Source organism: Rhodamnia argentea, chromosome 8 (assembly GCF_020921035.1).
Source record: "Rhodamnia argentea isolate NSW1041297 chromosome 8, ASM2092103v1, whole genome shotgun sequence".
NCBI lineage: Eukaryota > Viridiplantae > Streptophyta > Magnoliopsida > Myrtales > Myrtaceae > Rhodamnia > Rhodamnia argentea.
In genome coordinates, this window is record NC_063157.1 from 19,053,632 (window position 1) to 19,073,136 (window position 19,505).

Below are 19,505 nucleotides of genomic sequence, written 5' to 3' on the forward strand. Positions count from 1 at the left end.
AATGCTTAGAATTGCTTGGATAGCTTAAAAAAACTTTATACCTAGTGGATTTTCCCACTGCATTAAAAGGATATAGTGATACTAACTAAACCTCAAATTTAGATGAGACAAAATCTGATAATGGATATGTGTTCACCTTGGTGGAGATATTGTAGTTTGGAATTCAACCAAATAAAATTGTGGAGGAAATGACAATCCTGCTAAACCAAAAGTCGAATGAGTTGAAGTAGATGATTTTGATAACGTAATTAGTGCAACCATTTCCAAAGCCAATATTGTGGACAATGTGAAAAATTGGGTGGTAGACTCGGATGCTACCAACCATATATGTAAAAATGTGATTCTTTATCCTCCTACATTCTAGTACGCAAAAGGCTATCAAAAGTACCAAAATTTATGTACGACGCTCACTTTAGTGTCGAATTGAAAAAAAAAAAGATTACTTAAGTGCCAAATAAGAAAAATTCCGACCAAATTGACACATGGCATATTTTTTTAAAAATTTAGTCCATGTGGAATTCTAAATTTAAAATAAGCTAAAAGTTAATAAATTTCAATGTAAATTTAAAATAATCAAAGAAATTAAAATATATAATTTTATTTAAATAAAATATAAAAATAAGCTCAAAAAAGGTACAGAACTCGACACAAGGGCTTACACGGCCCTCGTTGTTGCCGCCCCCACCATCATCGGTGAGGGTGGGGGATGGACGGTTGTTGCGACCCTCTCCGCGGGGGAACCGAGCGAGGTACGAGAGCTAATGGGTCGCCGTCATCCAACTCGCAATGGATAGATTTTGGACGCGAGCCTCTCCTTAGACCCATTACCCAAATCACGAGAGAAAGGATTTAAAAATTGAGGGTCGACCCCTTTCGCAATGGAGGATCGAACCCTTCCTGACATGTGCGTAGTGTGTATGCCAACGGAGTCATCACTAATCATTTTTTGAATGGTATGATTTGAAACCCTATCGAGCGATCGGAAGAATTCATTCGATTCTACAAGAAATTGAGAAAATGGTTCGAGGACTTAGTTACGTCGATTTACTATCGACGCCCTTTCGATACCCAAGTTGATCAACTTTTCGGGCTAAGATTCCATGCAAATGTGTTAGAAGGTGAGGTAGGCTCCAACAATCTAAATGGTTCATGCGGATGGGAATTTTCTAACCTATCAATCACAATCATTAAAATAAGTGTGCATATCAAGGAATCAATCACATGTAGATAAGTCATCACACAGGTCATCACACCGGTCATCATATGGCACACCAAGTAAAGCCCTAATGCTTTAGAGAAAGCACCATTCAAGTTTAGGGATAGTTTAGGAAAAGTTTAGGATAAATTGTCCAAAGGGGCAAAATGATCATTTTAGAAGGCTCGGGAAACCAAAATCAACAAAAATGAGTTGGGCCAGTTGAATGTGGCCTTTTTCCATTTATTGTGATTTTTGGAAATTTTTCTGAAATTTTCCTGATTTTTCTAATTTTTATGTTTTTTTTTATAAATTTTTCCAATTTTTTATGAATTTTTTTGAAAATTTTTTATTATTTTTATGAATTTTTTAATATTTTTAGGATCGGGTTGACCCGACCCACGTGAACCAGACGTCCAACCCAAATCCTATTAGCCTAGGTTCTAATATATAAAATCTTAAACGAATAGAATATCAAGATTTTTTGAGAATTTTTTATTCTAATATATAATCCTACATCCTAGGTTCAACCACGTGGCTAAGCCACAACCGTCGGATCAGTATACTAAGATCTATGACTCGGATTGAATGAAGACTAAATCCTATATGTTTGATCTAATTACCAAGACTAAAGGCCGAGATCGAATAGGGAAACTAACTCTTAACCCTTCAATCTGAATACTAAATCCTACAACCACGATCGCATGGCGAGACTAATTCGTGACCATCCGATTAAATTTTTATTTTTTATTCTGAAAAATGTTTTATAATACGAAAAATGATTTTTATTTCTGAAATACTCCCCGATCAAGACACATGGCCTAATGCCGATCGTCCGATCTGGGTTTTATTTTTTATTTTTCCAAAACATTTTAGAATATATGCCCCGATGATATGGATGCCACGTATCATGCTACGTAGCGCCACGTCGACGGACAACTAAGAGATTCTTGGCGCCAATCGACGGCCAAACCTTAACCGATTAACCTGAAATTGGTCTCGTTCAACTTGTCTAAACATGCAAATCAACATATCCAAAATCTAGCTCAATCTCACGGTTCAATCGACATACTTAAAGCTCGAATAGACCTAGCTATGGCGGATCCAATCTCACAAACCGGATCAAATCCAAACAATTAACTCATAGAATAACATCACAACGAGTTCGGAAGACTTACCTCAAGCTCCGATCGAGCTCTAGATCACAAATTTTTTTTACCAAAAGTGGGAAAGGTTTGTATATAGAAAAGATTTTCTCAAATGTGGGCAAAATCAATGCAAAACAAGAGTGCTACTATGCTTAGTGAAGTTCAAGGAGCAAAACGCACACATTAATTCACAAAATCATGGTCGTATTCATGAGATGCCATGGCAAGCACAAAGAAGAGGTCAAAATTGTGACTAACCTTTTTCGAGATTGCCGAGCTACGAGACTAGTGGCGATCGCTTCCTTGGAGCTCCAACAAGCTTCATGAAGTGATCTGGAGGTTCGATTTTCTCTAGATTGTCCTTGCCAAGCTTGGAGCTTCGATAATGGTGTTTATAGATCTCTCTCTCTCTCTCTCTCTCTCTCTCTCTCTCTCTTATCGTCTACCGACAAAATGGCTAGCTCCCCTCAAAAAAACGTGCCAAATTGGTACTTCTCCAATTCAAAGCAAATTTGCACATGTTCGGGGCGTCCACTCACTTCAATCGCACATGAGACCATGTGCCTTATGGAACGTTGACGGCAAGAAGACGTTGGCACTTCCGTCCAACTCCTTTAGGCATTTCATCGAGCACGAATTGGCTTGAAATGCACTGAGTTCGCATTTGCGTTGACCCTGGGTAACACCGTGGCATTGACTGAGCTAGCTGGCGCAAATTTGGCGGTTCTGGGCAATGAGGGTGAGTGCCGTGGGTTCGGACCGTGGAGGGCTCCAAAGCCAACCCCCAATCACATTCAATCATGCCCAATTGGTCGCTCAATTTGATCGTCAAAGTTCGGCCAGCGTTCACCACATTTGAACCTGCGCGCGAACTAGGTTTGGGGAAGAAGAAGAAGGGTAGCTGAGTCGTTGGGTTGGATCTAGGCTAACCCAGCAAAACCCAGCCCAGTAAAAATTTTCAAATTGAACCCCAAAAATTTGGCATTTTTCTAATTAAATCACAAAATTGGATTTAGGAACATGAATTCTATAAGAAAATGTGATTTTTGTGAAAAATATGCATGAAATTATACAAAAGCCCATATTCTTATTTTAACCCGGAAATGAAAAATGACTAATTTGAGCTCTAAATGATCAAATCGGTCCGAGCCATGCCCATCAATAGATTCAGAAGGTTGAAAACTATAGGGCAGGGGTCTTGATTTTGCATGGTGACCCCCTGAATTTAGTTAATTTCATTTTGAGCAAAACCCCGAAACTAAACTAAAAAATATTTGTGCATTTAGGTCCTTTTAGTCTAAATTGGCCAATCCGCCAGACTTTTGGACCAAAATTGAATGTAAGGGACTTGAGCCAAATGTCACAACTTGTAAAAAGTGAAAAATGAAATTAAAATGACTCAAAACGTATTTTTGGCTCAATTCAAAATTATGCTTAATGAAGCAACCCATATTCCTGAATTGATTTTTTTATTTTTATGGGGCAAAAATGAAAAACGAATTAAAATAAAAATATTGACTATTTTTGGATATTTTTAGGGCCACGAATGCTATTTTTCTCAATTTTTTTTAGTATTTTTCTATTTTGGAAGAATATTCAAAAGTGCGCAAATATGAAAATTTATTTTGGTTTAAAAATGGTTCCTTTGGGCTTGGCCAAAACTCCCAAAATTAATTTTGTAATTTTTTTTTGTCTTTTTATGAATTTTCTAAAAATAAACTGACCAAAAATCGGGTGTTAACAACTGCCCCTCTTTGAGAGGGATATCGTTAGAGGTTACTCTCAAAACCCGAGTTTTAATCTACTCGACTACTTATTCGAAACAAAAAGACCATTTTAGGCCCTTATTTAAAATAAGTTCCACTCCAAACCTTTTTTTGAGAAAATGAGAACACTTGAAGCACTTTTTTGAAATTTTTCCTTATTTCAAATAAGGGCCCAACCGAGGACATTTTCTTCTTTCTACTTTTTTTGAAATTTTTTTCCTTTTATCTTTTTTTTAGTTTTCCTTTTTTTTCTTTTTTTTTCTCTTCCTCCTCGCCTGATGGGCATGGGCCGGGTGACCTCATCGGCCATAGGTGAGGCGACCCTTGATAGCCGTATGCAAGTGCCAACCTTACTTGTGGCTAGCGAGGCCACCCAACCCTCGCCGGTGGCCGGCCGTTGGCTAAAATGAAGGGAATAAAAGGGGGAATGAAAAAAGAAAAACAAGAAAAAAATCAAAACATTTAAAAGATCCATATACCCCCGATCATACCCTTCTTTGAAATAAAGAAAGCATTTCGAGATCCTTAATTAGAATTTTTCCAAGTATTTATGCTATGAAAATTTAATTCGATAAAGCCTTATTTTCATGTAGTCCTTATATCGCACGAATAGTCCATGCCTCTTTTTAAAAATAAAAGCAAATTTTTTTTTCCAAACAACGGAAAATAATTTCTAGTTCATTGTTAAATTTCAGCCAAATACTAGAAGATATTATCATTTTTCAGAAAAATGACTTTTAAGAAAAAAATTTCAAAAAAAGTCAAATTTGTCACAAGACTAACGGAGCATAATTTAACATAAATAAGGAGGTTGTTTTCCTTATTTTTAAACTTGAGTTACAAACAGACACTAAATGTCATTATACGCTAGGTCTCAATTCATGACAACAAAAGTTGGTTCCAACCAAATTCCATCCATAATCATTTCATCCAGCATAATTAGATGAACATCACCAACCTCGCATGGCATTCGAGTTAAGTTCGCAAGTCACGTCGGAACAAACTTTGGACAGAGCCTCCTTTAACAAACCAAAACTCGCCAATTGAAGTGAGAAAGCAGAATTAGCAGAAAAATGAACAATCATTGAGTGAGCGATGGGAAGTACAAAAGCACAGTCGAGACTTAGAATGGATACAACAAAGCAAGATCAAAGAATGGCCAATTGACAAAATAGTTGTTTGCCCTTTATCTAGGAGGAAAATATCGCAGCTAAACCATCTCTAAGTATCAAAGACAGGAGCTTTTCCTTCATTCCTCCTCGGGTTGCTTCTTGGCCTCCTCAGTGTTCTCCAGTGGCGGCAACGTCTGCACACACCAATCAAGACCGTTAAATACAAGATTCACGAGACATTACAGATACTGCCAACCGCAAAACCCAATCAGGCATTGCATCAAACAGCTGGTGGGCAGAGTGTGACGAACATACCAGATCAGGCTTGTAGATGTTGTGGACAACGGAGGCGCCAACAAGGAGGGAGGCAATGACAACGACGCATGACCAGGCTAGCGACGGAGTGCCGGTGGGCTGCCTCGCACCACCAAATCGCTGATTCATCCTCTTCTTCAACTCCCACCTCCGTGTTGCTAAGTTGATCTGGTATGCCAACTAATCCACTCGTTAAGCTTCTTCTCAGTGGGGTAATTACGCCCAACGTCTTGTGCAGATAGACAAAAAAAAAAAATGTCTGGATTGGGGTTGGAACAATGCAATCGAATTTACGTAGTAAAGCCCCGAATTTTCTTGGCCTAAACAAGGAATACTGGAAAGGTTGCGCTTTAGTTGGCTTTTGGGGATCGACCAAAACCAACAGTATACGCGCACGGTGCACTCACGATTTTCGCCGTTGGATTAAATTTCAACGGATCTTAGCTGTCCGACATATCTCAATTTAGGTTTCGTTTGTCTCCCAAAAAATAAATAATTTGAAAATGATGAATTTTTTTTCCATTCTTTAATTCATATAAGCGACGATGCAACTAATAATTTTTTAGAAAATATTTTTCAATGATTTATTTTTCACGAAATAAATGGAGCCTTCAATGATTGTGATTTTTTTGGTTTTCGATCCAATAGTGAAGATTTATGGAGGCACAATACCCATAAGGGACCATATAAACATCAATGTTATGAGAATTAAGGTTGTATTTGGTCGTCCGAATTTCTAATCAAAATAGGACTGAATAGGATAGGATAAGAAACTCAAGAATTTTGTCAAATCCTATCCACTGTTTGGTGAACTACGGATTTAAAGTCGAATAAACAAAGACAAGATACGGTGGAGATTGATTCTAGTTTGCTAAAATATCATGATACTTTAGAAATTATTCAATGATGGGTCCTCATGAGAGTAATTATTAAGTAGACGTTTGTACTATCTAAATTCGAGCACAACATCAATGGAGTAGACCTCATAGAATTGAGGGCCTTGATTTGGATTTCAAATCCTTTAAAATGACCCATTGGTCTTGCTCATTATCTTATTAAGTGAGTAAAGAAGTGCTAAACAATCTAATTATTCAGTCTCTTTTCACAAGTTAGAAATGCACTTATGCAAGTCATCCAAGAGAGCTACCTTGAAAGTCGATCAACCTTGAGTTCTTCATAACATGTCGAGATTCTTTTCGAATTTTGAAAATATCCAAGTAGTTAAAGAATGAAGGATGTGATCTCATGTCACGCCGAACAATAAGAAAATCCAATGTAACATCAAGTGTGGCCGTTAAACATCTAGCACGGCTATACTCTCGACGTACATATAAGCATGCGTCCGTCGCCACATCGAACCCATTTGTCTATCGATATCTAAGACTATTGCTACGTCGTGACAAAAGTATATTGAAAGGTATTTTCACGTATAGGAGGCTACTATGTAAGTTTGATCAACATCGGATTTTAATTGGCCATCGTGATGAAAGTATATTGGAGGGCATTTTCACGGTCGCCGAGTAAAAATTTGGACTAATTGGTGAGATAAAAAAAAAAGCTTCTAGGTGATTGAATTGACTTGAGAAAATCGGCATAATCTCGCAATTGGATAAGTAGATACAATAATCAATCCTCGATGTGACCGGAGATTTTTTCTCTCGGTAACCATCATTGTCGTCAAATCATCGTGGCGGAGGAGGAGGAGGCGGAGTTAAAAGAAGTTGCGAATAGAGTTGAAGAACTAGCTTCGCGAGCGAGCAATTTACGGTCATGGCGTTTTCTTCTTCATTGTCGTTGACGTGGTCTCCTTCTTACGGTGGCGATGGTTTGCCGAGAGAGAACACAAAGAGGGAAAGAAGAGGAACGTCGTATGAGAAAAAGAAGGGGGCAATATGGTCAACAAATGGTCAAGGGAGGGGCAATATCGTCAATAAATTGCAATAATGCGTGGAAAAAACGTGCAAATCCCTAATCTCCCATTTTCATAGGCGCAAAAAGCCAACTGAAAAAAATAGATTGTCCAAACTCAAAGCAAGACAATAAAATGACTTATTCAAGGATTATTTGGCCCCTCCCAAAAAAGAAATGGGAATTTACGATTGTGCCCTTCTCAAGAAGTTGCTCTCTTTCCTCATCCCTTTTATGCTCGCGGCTTGAGCATTTTCTTCTTTCTTCCATTCTTCACCTTCGTCCATTTCTGGTTCTTAGTCCTCCTCCTCTTCTTCTTCTTCCGCCCAGTGGGAATACGGCCTTCCCCATTTGTGTCGGGCTTTCCAATCTCGGGTTGACAATCCTCGTAGAACCAAAGAACCTCCGCATGAAAAATTACGGTCTCTAGGCGATAGCTGAAAAACAGATAAAAAACAAAAAAAAGGAGGTCGACAGTCAAAATTTTTAACGGCGAGCATTCTCTTGCATGCATGTACACAAGTGCGCACATGTATCATTATGTGATGTAATTATAGAGAGTGTGAGGGGCGAACTTACCGATGGCCGGCGTATTCCTTACAATCGTTACAATAGATCAAAGTCTCGTCAAAACCAGTATCTCCGCAGTGGAGGCAAACAATCGCTTGCACGAACATAAAATCAAGGTAGACTTCAAATCTTATTTGGATTTTTAGGCATTTAAAAATGTACGGCTTTTAAAATCGATCAAGCTAATTCTCACAAAATGGAACCCAAAATCGCGATGGTTGTGGAAAACGGCGATGACGAGTGAACCTTTATGAGAAATTAGCGACGAAAAGTCGAGGATGGCCAGAGTTTGCGTACCACTTCCTTCGCCGAGTTCGCTACCACGAACATAGAATCTCCGTCCTAGCCGTAGCGGCGGGGGGTTCGGTCTTATTGGACAAGAGAAACCATCCTCTCCTTCCTTTCACGAAGCTCTTAAGAATAAGAGCAAATGACCGGGACTAACTTGGTTTTTGAGCTCGAAGCCCGACTTCCTACCCGTTCGTTTCAACCTCTATTTGGGGGAGCCTCCCCGGCTCTGCGGCACCCGTGATTGGTGCTGCAAGGGGTTCTCGGGCCCGCTCGGCAATGTGATCGCCGAGCGGGTGCCGCAGCACCCACATCGCTATGTGGACGGGGCTAGATGCCCCCGCTCGGCAACGAGCGATGTGGCAGGCTAAGCGGCCCGCTCGCCCGCCGACGGGGTGGGACCCCCCTATAGCACCGTACACGGGTGCTGCAGAGCGGAGTACTTGGTTGGAGGGGCCTCCCCCAAATGGACGTTGCAAATCCGGAAAAGGTTGTGGAAAACGGCGATAACGAGTGAACCTTTACGAGAAATTAGCGACAAAAAGTGGAGGACGGCCAAAGTTTGCGTACCACTTCCTTCGCCGGATTCGCTACCCTTCTTTCTCCGGATTCGCAACGTCCATTTAGGGAAAGCCCCTCAACCAAGTACTCCGCTCTTCGGCACCTGTGTACGGTGCTGCAGGGGGGTCCCACCCCGCTCGGCAATGTGATCGCTGAGTGGAGGCGCCTAGCCCCGTCCACACGGCAATGTGGGTGCTGTGGCACCCGCTCGGTAGTCACCTTGCCGAACGGGCCCGGCGACCCCATGCAGCACCAATCACGGGTGCTGCTGAGCTAGGAGGGCTCCCCCAAATAGAGGTTGAAACGAACGGGTAGGAAGTCGGTTTCGAAGCTCAAAAACCAAATTAGTCCCGGTCATTTGCTCTCGTTCTTAAGAGCTTCGTTAAAGGAAGGAAAGGATGGTTTCTCTCATTCAACAAGACCGAACCCCCCGCCGCCACGGCTAGAACGGAAATTCTACGTTAGTGGTAGCGAATCCGGCGAAGGAAGTGGTACGCAAACTCCGGCCATCATCGACTTTTCGTCGCTAATTTCTCGTAAATGTTCACTCGTCATCGTTGTTTTCCACAACCATCGCAATTTTGGGTTCCATTTTGTGAGAATTAGCTTGATCGATTTTAAAGGTCGTACATTTTAAAATGCCTAAAAATCCAAATAAGATTTGAAGTCTACCTTGATTTTATGTTCATGTGTGCAATTATCCGCCTCCACTGCTGAAATACCGGTTTTGACGAGACTTTGATCTATTGTAACGACTATAAGGAATATGATGTCCACTAGTAAGTTCGACCCTCACACTCTCTACAATTACATCACATAATGATACATGTGTGCGATCGTGTACATGCATGCAAGAGAATGCTCGCCGTTAAAAATTTTGACCGTCGGCCTCCTTTTTTTTTTTTTTTTTATCTATTTTTCAACTATCGCCTAGAGACCGTAATTTTCTATGGGGAGGTTCTTTGGTTCTGCGAGAATTGTCAACCCGAGATTGGAAAGCCCGACACAAATGGGGAAGGCCGTACTCCCACGGGGCCGAAGAAGAAGAAGAGGAAAACTAAGAACCAAAAGTGGACGAGGGTGAAGAATGGAAAAAAGAAGAAAATGCTCAAGCCACGAGCAAAAAGGGACGAGGAAAGAGAGCAAATTTAGGAGAAGGGCACAATTGTAAATTCCCTCTTTTTTTGGGGGCCAAATAATCCTTGAATAAATCATTTTATTGTCTTGCTTCGAGTTTGGGCGACCTATTTTTTTCAATTGGCTTTTTGCGCCCGTGAAAATGGGAGATTAAGGATTTGCACGTTTTTTCCACGCATTATTGCAATTTATTGACGATATTGCCCCTCCCTTGACCATTTGTTGACCATATTGCCCCTTCTTTTTCTCATACGACGTTCCTCTTCTTTCCCTCTTTGTGTTCTCTCTCGGCAAACCATCGCCACCATAAGAAGGAGACCACGTCAACGACGATGAAGAAGAAAACACCATGATCGTAAATTGCTTGCTCGCGAAGCTAGTTTTTCAACTCCATTCGCAACTTCTTTTAACTCCGCCTCCTCCTCCGCCACGATGATTTGACGACAATGATGGTTACCGAGAGAAAAAATCTCCAATCACATCGATGATTGATTATTGTATCTACTTATCCAATTGCGAGATTATTCCAATTTTTCGAAGTCAATTCAATCACCTAGAAGTTTTTTTTTTTTTTTTGTAAGGACTAGAAGCTTTTTTTTCATCTCACCAATTGTTCCAAATTTCTACTTGGTGACTATGAAAATGCCCTCCAATATATTTTCATCACGATGGCCAATTAAAATTCGATGTTGATCAAACTTACATAGTAACCTCCTACATGTAAAAATACCTTTCAATATACTTTTGTCACGACGTAACAACAGTCTTAGATATCGATAGACAAATGGGTTCAATGTGGCGACGGACACATGCTTATATGTACATCGAGTATAGCCACGCTAGATGTTTAACGACCACACATGATGTGATATTGGATTTTCTTTTCGAGCTAATGGCACAAAATGATGGATATTAGTAAGAGAGCAAGAATATTTGGAGTGTTGACCATCAAAATTTTCCAACTTTTTGAGGATGATAGCACAAATTGAAAGTAAGATAACTCATCCACATTTGCAAAAGCCATAGCAGTAGATGCCCTTGCAAAATCCATTAGTATGAAAGACATTGAATAGCTTCATGAGCTATTTTAATCAAGATTCACAATGAAGGATTTATGTTCATGTATAAAATTCATATGAAGACCTTCAAAAGAGCGGCGTGACCATCGCACCGACCTTGGAATCTCAAATCATGGTCAGCAAAAGATTAGAAACTTGCATTATTAAGCCTAAGGAGAACAAATGTTTCATGCTTTTTGGTCCTTCTCGTTTTACTCAAATCCCGACAAAATTCATTTTTATGAAATAAAATGGTACCGAAAGGGCGTTAGAGTAATTTAGTGTAATCAAGTCTCCGAGCTTAGAATTTATGGTTCATAGAAGTAATTTAGTTCTCCCATTAATTTACTTAGGTTTCTAATCGACCTACCAAAAACGATTAGTAGCGACTCCAAGTCAAATATCTTTGCATGTTAAGTTGCGATTTGGTATGGACTTGGAGAGTCCGAGTTAGGTTAATTGAATAATTGACCTCATAATCCATTAGCCTAGAGTTTTCAAATTTTAGGTTGTGACAATTATAAAAATAAAAAAATATGAAATTCAAATGAAAAATAAATAAATAAAAATGGCGGATCGAGTGGCCAATGTGCGGGGTTGGGGTGGCCGCCCACTTGGCACTAGTGGTGCCGAGCGGGGGTGGCCCGCCATTTCCCCCGGCCGACCGGTAGTGTGACTACCGAATCGGCTGTTGCTCGGCATTATGACTGCCAAACGACACCTAATCTGGTAAATAAAAAAAGTTAACACCTATTTTGGTAATTGCTTTATTTTTTCCACCTGGTTTGGAAAAAAGCTCCTATACTTCCCCATTAACAGATTCTGGGACATGGCAAAGGGGAATCGACCATCTCGGAGGTGGCAGAGTATTGTATGGGGAAGAGATGCTATCGCCAAAGGTGTAAGGTGAAGAGTAGGGAATGGGAGAAACATTGAGATTAGAGAGGATAGGTGGCTAAAAAGCGGAATTATAAGGGGAGAGGGAGTCCAGGATGAACCTAACATGGTAGCAGATTTAATAATGTTGGAGGACTCCCAAGTGGGATGACCAGAAAGCTCTTAGTATGTTCGATCAACAAATTGCCGAAGAAATTTTAGCTATTCCACTTGGGTCCCTGGAGGAGCAAGACAGAGAAGTGTGGACTCGCACTAAAGCAAGAACCTTCACTGTAAAGAGTGCTTATATAACCATCTCAGGGAAGCTGAAAACATCCAGCAATCAGATCAAGCGCAATCTTCAAATCAACATCCCAAAGAACTATAGCACACGATTTGGAACCTACGGAATACTCCAAAAATCAAAACTTTCATATGGAGTTTATGCCAAAATGCCCTACCCACCAACGAATATCTTTGGAAACGGAAAATTTCACCTGAACTGAGATGTCCACTTTGCGGTAAAGACCTAGAAACGGCAGAGCACTTGTTCTTAGTGTGTAAGTGGACAAAGGAAATCTGGAGTCACCCTGCATTGAAAATAAAAATCGCCATCCAAGGGCTCAGACGCTTCGTGACGTGGCGGCTAGAATAGAACAGGAAAACAAAAAGACTCACCTTCGCTGGAACTAGTAGCCGACGTGCTTTGGGAGTTGTGGAAATCGAGAAATCACTTTGCGTCCAGAAACCAAAGGCCAAATCCAGCTCGTGTCGTGGAGACTGCTCTGGCCTTTCCACAAAATTTTGAGATCTGGAATCCTGGGTAAGGATAAATCAAAGATGCGCTATGCGAGCTCCCCTGCAAAATGGCAACCACCAGAGAAGGATATGCTAAAAAATTAATGTCGATGGGTCAATTGAGGAAAGTGAATCGGAGGGGAGCATATCATGCATCTACAGAGACTACTCTGGGAGACTAGTCAATGGCCTTGCGAAGAAGGTGAGGGCAACAACTGTCGAGCAAACAGAAACCCTAGCGTGTTAGAACTTAGAAGCCTTGAAGTTCCTTCGGTCAATCACCCCCAGTTGTGCCCCTCGTGTGGTTTTGGGAGACAGACAGACAGCTTGAATTGGATAAGAGCAGTAACAGATAGTGATCTGCCTTCGTGGGAAGTGAAACCACTTATCAAGGCCTGCAAGAATGAGTTGGCCGGCCCATTTTGATCATTTGAGCATAGCCCACTGCTATAGGGATGCAAACCAAATTGCCGATTAGGTTGCAAAAGCCCCTAGACGAAACTTTCTTCCTAAGAACTAGCTTTCTAATCCACCCCGTGTTCTATGGGATCTTATATGTTCGGTAGCCCGTATAATTTGTAATGATCAACCTAAGAAATGAAAGGAAATCTTTATCTGACCCAAACAAAAAAAAAAAACAACTTACATAACAAATCCTTTTAACGTTTTCAATTAATTTATTACAATCACGTACATCGTTGACTATTAATTTTAATTACATCTGTGTGCGCACCATGTTCATGCATCGTCACTCACAAATCAAAGAACGATATGTTCCGTGAAAAAAATATAACCCTAATTTTAATTACCTAACCCTAGTTTTTTTTTTTTTTGGGTTGGAAACCTAAGCCTAATTTTGATGACCTGCTATTTTTATTTTTATTTTCAATTTTCCCGAGGGGTTTTGGATAAGAGAAAAAAGGTAATGGAGAATTTACTGGCATCACTTAAAAGAGAGGCCAACAATGGCATCCAATCTATCTCGATCCCTCAGAATTATATCAAAGGTTTTGGCAAATCGCCTTAAACCTTGACTTCCCCAACTAATCGAAGTGGAGCAGAGTGCTTTCATTGGAGGCTGGCAGATACAGGATAACATTTTGGTTGTCCAGGAGGTCCTCCAGCAGCTCCGTATTAGAAAAAGGAACAAGAAATTTCAGGCAATTTTGAAGCTCGATAAGCAAAAAAAGCTTATGATAGAATGGAATGGGATTTTTTGGAAGCGTGCATGCTAAAGATGGGATTTTGTGGTAAATGGGTAAGGTGGATCATGCAATTTGTTACTACGGTATCTTTTAGAGTCAAATTCAATGGCGAACCTCTTCCGTATTTTCAGCCATCGAGAGGAATTAGGCAAGGTAACCCTCTCTCCCCAATATTTGTTTATTATCATAGCAAAATGTACTCTCTTTGCTAATGAAAAAGGCAGCAGAGGATGGGTTTATAAAAGGGATCAGAATAAATAGATTTTGTCCATTACTCACCCACTTATTGTTAGCTGATGATTCCATTTTCTTCCTGGATGGGAAAGTGAGTGAATGCCAAAACGTGGCTGCACTATTAAATCAGTACTGCTATGCTACGGGCCAAGCCATCAATCTGAACAAGTTTAGTTCAGGCTGTCCCCAAAGACTAAGACAGAACATGGCTCAAGAACTGCGTGTTCCGGAAATAGACAAAACAGGAAAGTATTTGGGAATACCCTCAGATTGGGGAGCTTCAAAGAAAAGACATGTTTGCATGGATTCTAGCCAGAGTAAATAGGAAATTGGAATGGTGGAAAGAAAATCTGATTCCAAAAGCAAGACAGGGAGTACTTCTAAAGGCTGTAATTCAAGCAATACCGCAATATGCGATGTCCATTTTCAAAATTCCCATATCTATGTGTAGTGCAATAGAAAAGAAGACTGCGGCCTCCTGGTGGAAGAATGGGGAATCAAAAACAGGCATACATTGGAGAAAATGGGGACTTCTTAAAACAAGGAAAGACAAAGGAGGTTTGGGTTTCAGAGATTTGGTTACCTTGGACAAGGCCATGCTAGGTAAGCAAGCCTGGAGGATCATTCCGTCACCATCAGCATTATGGACCAAACTGTTGAAAGGAATTTATTTTCCAAATACTGATTTCTGGTATGCGGGGAAAGGAAGTAGATCATCCTGGGGCTGGCAGAGTCTAATCATGGGTAGAGATGCAATTTCAAAATCGGCTATGTGGACAGTTGGTAACGGAGAATCCATCACTACCAGAGAGGACAAATGGCTACCATCAGGTGTAATTGGAGGCCCTGCTAATCTTGAGGATCCAGCACGTGTTGCTGACCTTATCGATAAAAAAATGATTCCACTTGGAATGAGCAGACCCTTAGGAACTTATTTGACGACAGAGTGGCGAAGGTAAATGAGGCAGATAGAATGATCTGGAAAGGAACGAAGTCGGGAATGTATTCAGTAAAGAATGGGTACAACCAACTCAGACATAATGAAACACCAGCATACTTACAACAACCCTCCTCTTCGTACTAGACTCCTGTAGAATTCTGGAGTAAAATATGGTATCTAGAGGTCTCGCCAAAAACTCAGGATGTTCCTATGGAGTATCTGCCAAAATACCTTACCCACAAAAGATAACCTCTCCACAGAAGAAACATAGTACCTGACCCACCTCGCCCTCTCTGCCAGCAAAACAGAGAAACCATCGAGCACATGTTCCTCCTCTGCTCACGGGCTCAAAAAAGTCTGGTCAGATCAGCAAATGCAAGTCAAAATCTCGAGCCGTGGACTCAGTTGTATATGGATCCAATGGTAACTGAAGTACCAAAGCTCAAAAAGGGAAGAACCAAACCTGGAGTTCGTCACAGCCAATCTTTGGCAGACCTGGAAATCCCGAGATAATTTCATCTTCAGGGGTACCAATCCAGATCCGAGGAGGACAGCGGTCACGGAAGCGTGTGCAATGAAGGAGAAGTTCATTTAGATGGAGCTCGAAATCCATAGAAAAAACAAAGGAGATCTCACAGACTCACCTGGATTCCACCGCGCTCGGGGAACTCTGAAAGTGGACGTCGATAGTGCGTTCAAGGAGGGAGAAGCTGATGGTGCGGCGGCGTGGGTATGCAGAGACTCCTCTGGGTCTGGGCGGCTGGCTAATTGAAGGAGCAGCGAGGTCTGTGAATGTCGTCCTTTCTCCACTTCAATGCCGAAACCCGACTTGGTTTTAAGAGTAAAAAGGCCTACGTACGACTCTCTCTCTCAGTTCTGCACGGACCCAAAACAAAATTACCGATTGGGTTGTTAAAAGCCCAATTTCGGAGAACCCTCTTTGCTTGATTGGGTTTTTAACCCATCACAAGCCCTTTGAGATTTGTTATACTTAGAAGCATAATTGACAATGGCATCCAATCAAAAATCTGGTTTTGAAAACGAGTGGGCGTGGGGGCACGCTGTTAATAATAGGGGCAGAGCAATCAGCCGCACGAAGCGCTCGTCCGTCCGTACGTCTGCTTCGTCTTCCTCCCTCGTATTAATCATCTCCCTTCCTCCTTCCCTCGGATCCCAGAAGAAGAGTCGCTCCTCTCCTCTCCTCTCCCGCAAACGCTTTCAGCTTGAGCTTGGCCTGTCTCTTTCTCGCTCTCTCTCGCTCTCTCCCTCTCTCTACCCCTACCTCTGTCCCACATTCTCGCAGCAGGTGAATTTTCTCTCTCTCTCTCTCTCTCTCTCTCTCTCTGTAATCCGATCTCTTCACCGGCGTTCAGATCTGTAGCTTCGTCGATTGTCGGTTTGCGTGGGATCTCGTGGGTCTTTCTCGTTGGTTTGGATGCATTGTCTGCTCGTGAGGATGATATTTCCAACGGGGAGTTTGAATTTGATTGCTGGTCGTCTTTCGATTTTCGCGCGCGATTGGGAGATTCCTTCCTGTTAAAAGAGGGTTAATTTGTTCTGCTAACGAGTGTTTGGTTGGTGGTTTTTGTTTCGGTGTTGGGCGTGCCATTTGTGACCTTTGGCAATGCCGGAATGTCTGGGCCGAACTGGGTCGTTCGACAAAATGGTTGCTTGTCGTCGTGGTTTGGAATTTGTGTGCATGTCTTTTCTCGCCATTGTCGTGTCTTCTTTTCGCATTTGGAGGATTAACCGAGTGAACAAGTGATCAACGGTGATCCAATTTTAGTGAAAACATGATTTAGAACATTGTCGAACGGCTGTCTTCTGCTGCTCATGGTGTTATCCTCAATCGATTTCCTGTCCACAGACAACACTATCTTAGTACCCTTAGTGTGATTTGATTTCTGATGGTTCACAGACAATAGTGAAGTTCTAAATCACATCGACTTCAGGAATGCCTAGAAGCAGAGAGTTTCAAACTTCATATAGCAATTTAAGGGTTATGCATGATTTGGTGGGCCTTCGCTTTAATCCTATGGCCCATGTGATTAACAGCTTATGCTCATAATGTCCTGTGCTTTATTGTTCTTTGGGTGGTTCTCTAGGAAAATGTTTTCTGATCATATTTCAGAGATGCAATTTTTCAATTCATTTATTTCCTTTTCCCCCCTTTTCCTTGTGACCTTATATTTTGCTCAATGGCTTAGCACCTGCTCAAGCAAATAACTATGTTCGCATGACGTTTTTGTTTTCTAGTCTATGTTAAAGACGCTAAAAACCGTTGAAGGCCTGTCTGGTGTAATTGTTCTATATAAGATTCATGACGTTCTTCTCACATCTTGCAATGTTATTGCTGATCAGCTAGAAGATGGCAGAAGCTGAGGATATTCAGCCACTCGTTTGCGATAATGGAACTGGGATGGTTAAGGTACTTTCTGGCTTTTCCCTGGTGTGTCGTTTTCTCTAATCCCATATGGAGCTTGTCTTGAATCAGATTTCAGAATATCTTCAGTTCCAGATCTTTGATGTCCTTTACCAGATCAATTTTTTAGAAAGTGATTACAATTCTCGTGTAGGCTGGATTCGCCGGTGATGACGCACCAAGGGCCGTCTTCCCTAGCATTGTTGGGCGTCCTCGTCATACCGGTGTGATGGTTGGCATGGGTCAGAAAGATGCATATGTTGGTGATGAGGCCCAATCCAAGCGTGGTATTTTGACACTGAAGTACCCCATTGAGCATGGGATTGTTAGCAATTGGGATGACATGGAGAAAATATGGCATCACACTTTCTACAATGAACTTCGTGTTGCCCCAGAGGAACACCCTGTTCTCCTGACTGAAGCTCCTCTCAACCCCAAAGCTAACCGTGAGAAGATGACCCAGATTATGTTTGAGACTTTCAACACTCCTGCTATGTATGTCGCCATCCAAGCTGTCCTTTCCCTTTATGCAAGTGGTCGTACAACAGGTAAGTAGTTTGATCAGTTTTTTCCTTATGGAATTTCTTGAAGTAGAGACTTGCGGTAAAACTAACTATAATTCAATTAAAAGGTACCAATGGGGTACCACCCCAAAAAACACTTGATACAAGATATCAAAGATGGATTTGACTTGACGGCTGGCAATCTGAATTATTCTTTAGTTGGTCTGTGAGGGTTGAATTGTTATGATCTATAGGAACTTTTTCTCTGCTTCAGGCATTAGGATTATGCGTTTATCTTGTTATTTATTGCAGGTATTGTGTTGGATTCTGGTGATGGTGTTAGTCACACGGTGCCAATCTATGAGGGTTATGCCCTCCCTCATGCCATTCTCCGTCTTGACCTGGCTGGGCGTGATCTCACCGATCATTTGATGAAGATTCTTACTGAGCGTGGATACTCGTTCACTACCACAGCTGAGCGTGAAATTGTGAGAGACATGAAGGAGAAGTTGGCTTATATAGCCCTGGACTATGAGCAGGAGCTTGAGACCTCCAAGACCAGCTCAAGTGTAGAAAAGAGCTATGAGTTGCCAGACGGTCAAGTCATTACTATCGGTGCTGAGCGATTCCGATGCCCGGAGGTTCTCTTCCAGCCATCCATGATTGGAATGGAATCTGCTGGAATCCATGAGACCACTTACAACTCCATCATGAAGTGCGATGTGGATATCAGGAAGGACCTGTACGGAAACATCGTCCTCAGTGGTGGTTCCACTATGTTCCCCGGTATTGCAGACAGAATGAGCAAGGAAATCTCAGCACTAGCACCGAGCAGCATGAAGATCAAGGTCGTGGCTCCTCCTGAGAGGAAATACAGTGTCTGGATTGGTGGTTCTATCTTGGCATCTCTTAGCACATTCCAGCAGGTTCGTCTAACTCATGCATTCGTACAATATATAAATCATTTGCATCTTATGTTGTCAAAGAGGTATGGTTTGAGCACTTTGCGGTTTGTTTTTGAGTGCAGATGTGGATTGCAAAGGCAGAGTATGATGAATCTGGACCTTCGATTGTGCACAGAAAGTGCTTCTAAGTTTTCGTGGATAAGGTCATTGAGGGAAGAGATTACTGTCCTTTTTAGAGAGAGACGCGCCTCGCTGCTCTTTCTGATTCTACTTTTGTATCCCCTTTTGATTAGATCTTGAGAAGGCAATACTTGATTGCCAAAATCATTTCCTTTCCAGCATTCAGTTGATCTGAAGTCCAGGATTCTTGTCATGCATTTACCTTATAAAAGCCAAGCCTTTTCTATTGTTTTGTATCTCATTCTACTCCCAGTTTTGCTGCTTCTTTTTTCCTGTATTGTCCCGTTTACGCATATTGCTAGACCTTTCTTAATCTGTTGAATGAGATCGAAGATCCAATGCCCAGCATGCTCGCACCTACATGTCTTACTAGCCAACACTCGG

General features: G+C 41.5%; 1 protein-coding gene and 1 long non-coding RNA gene across 2 annotated transcripts; one reads left to right on the forward strand and one right to left on the reverse strand.

Annotated features, from left to right (window-relative positions):
• Window positions 1-5,171: 5,171 nt before the first annotated feature.
• Window positions 5,172-5,958, reverse strand: LOC115728130. The gene is made up of 2 exons (XR_004013782.2): window positions 5,537-5,958; window positions 5,172-5,415 (listed from the first exon to the last, which is right to left on the reverse strand). It is a non-coding gene; the product is annotated as an uncharacterized LOC115728130 (long non-coding RNA).
• A 10,193-nt stretch (window positions 5,959-16,151) lies between these two features.
• On the forward strand, window positions 16,152-19,466 carry LOC115728128 (actin). The gene is made up of 5 exons (XM_030658461.2): window positions 16,152-16,417; window positions 17,473-17,539; window positions 17,688-18,081; window positions 18,349-18,962; window positions 19,064-19,466. The coding sequence occupies exons 2-5, from the start codon at window positions 17,480-17,482 to the stop codon at window positions 19,127-19,129; spliced, it is 1,134 nt and encodes a 377-aa protein (XP_030514321.1). The 5' UTR covers window positions 16,152-16,417; window positions 17,473-17,479; the 3' UTR covers window positions 19,130-19,466.
• The last annotated feature ends 39 nt before the right edge of the window (window positions 19,467-19,505 follow it).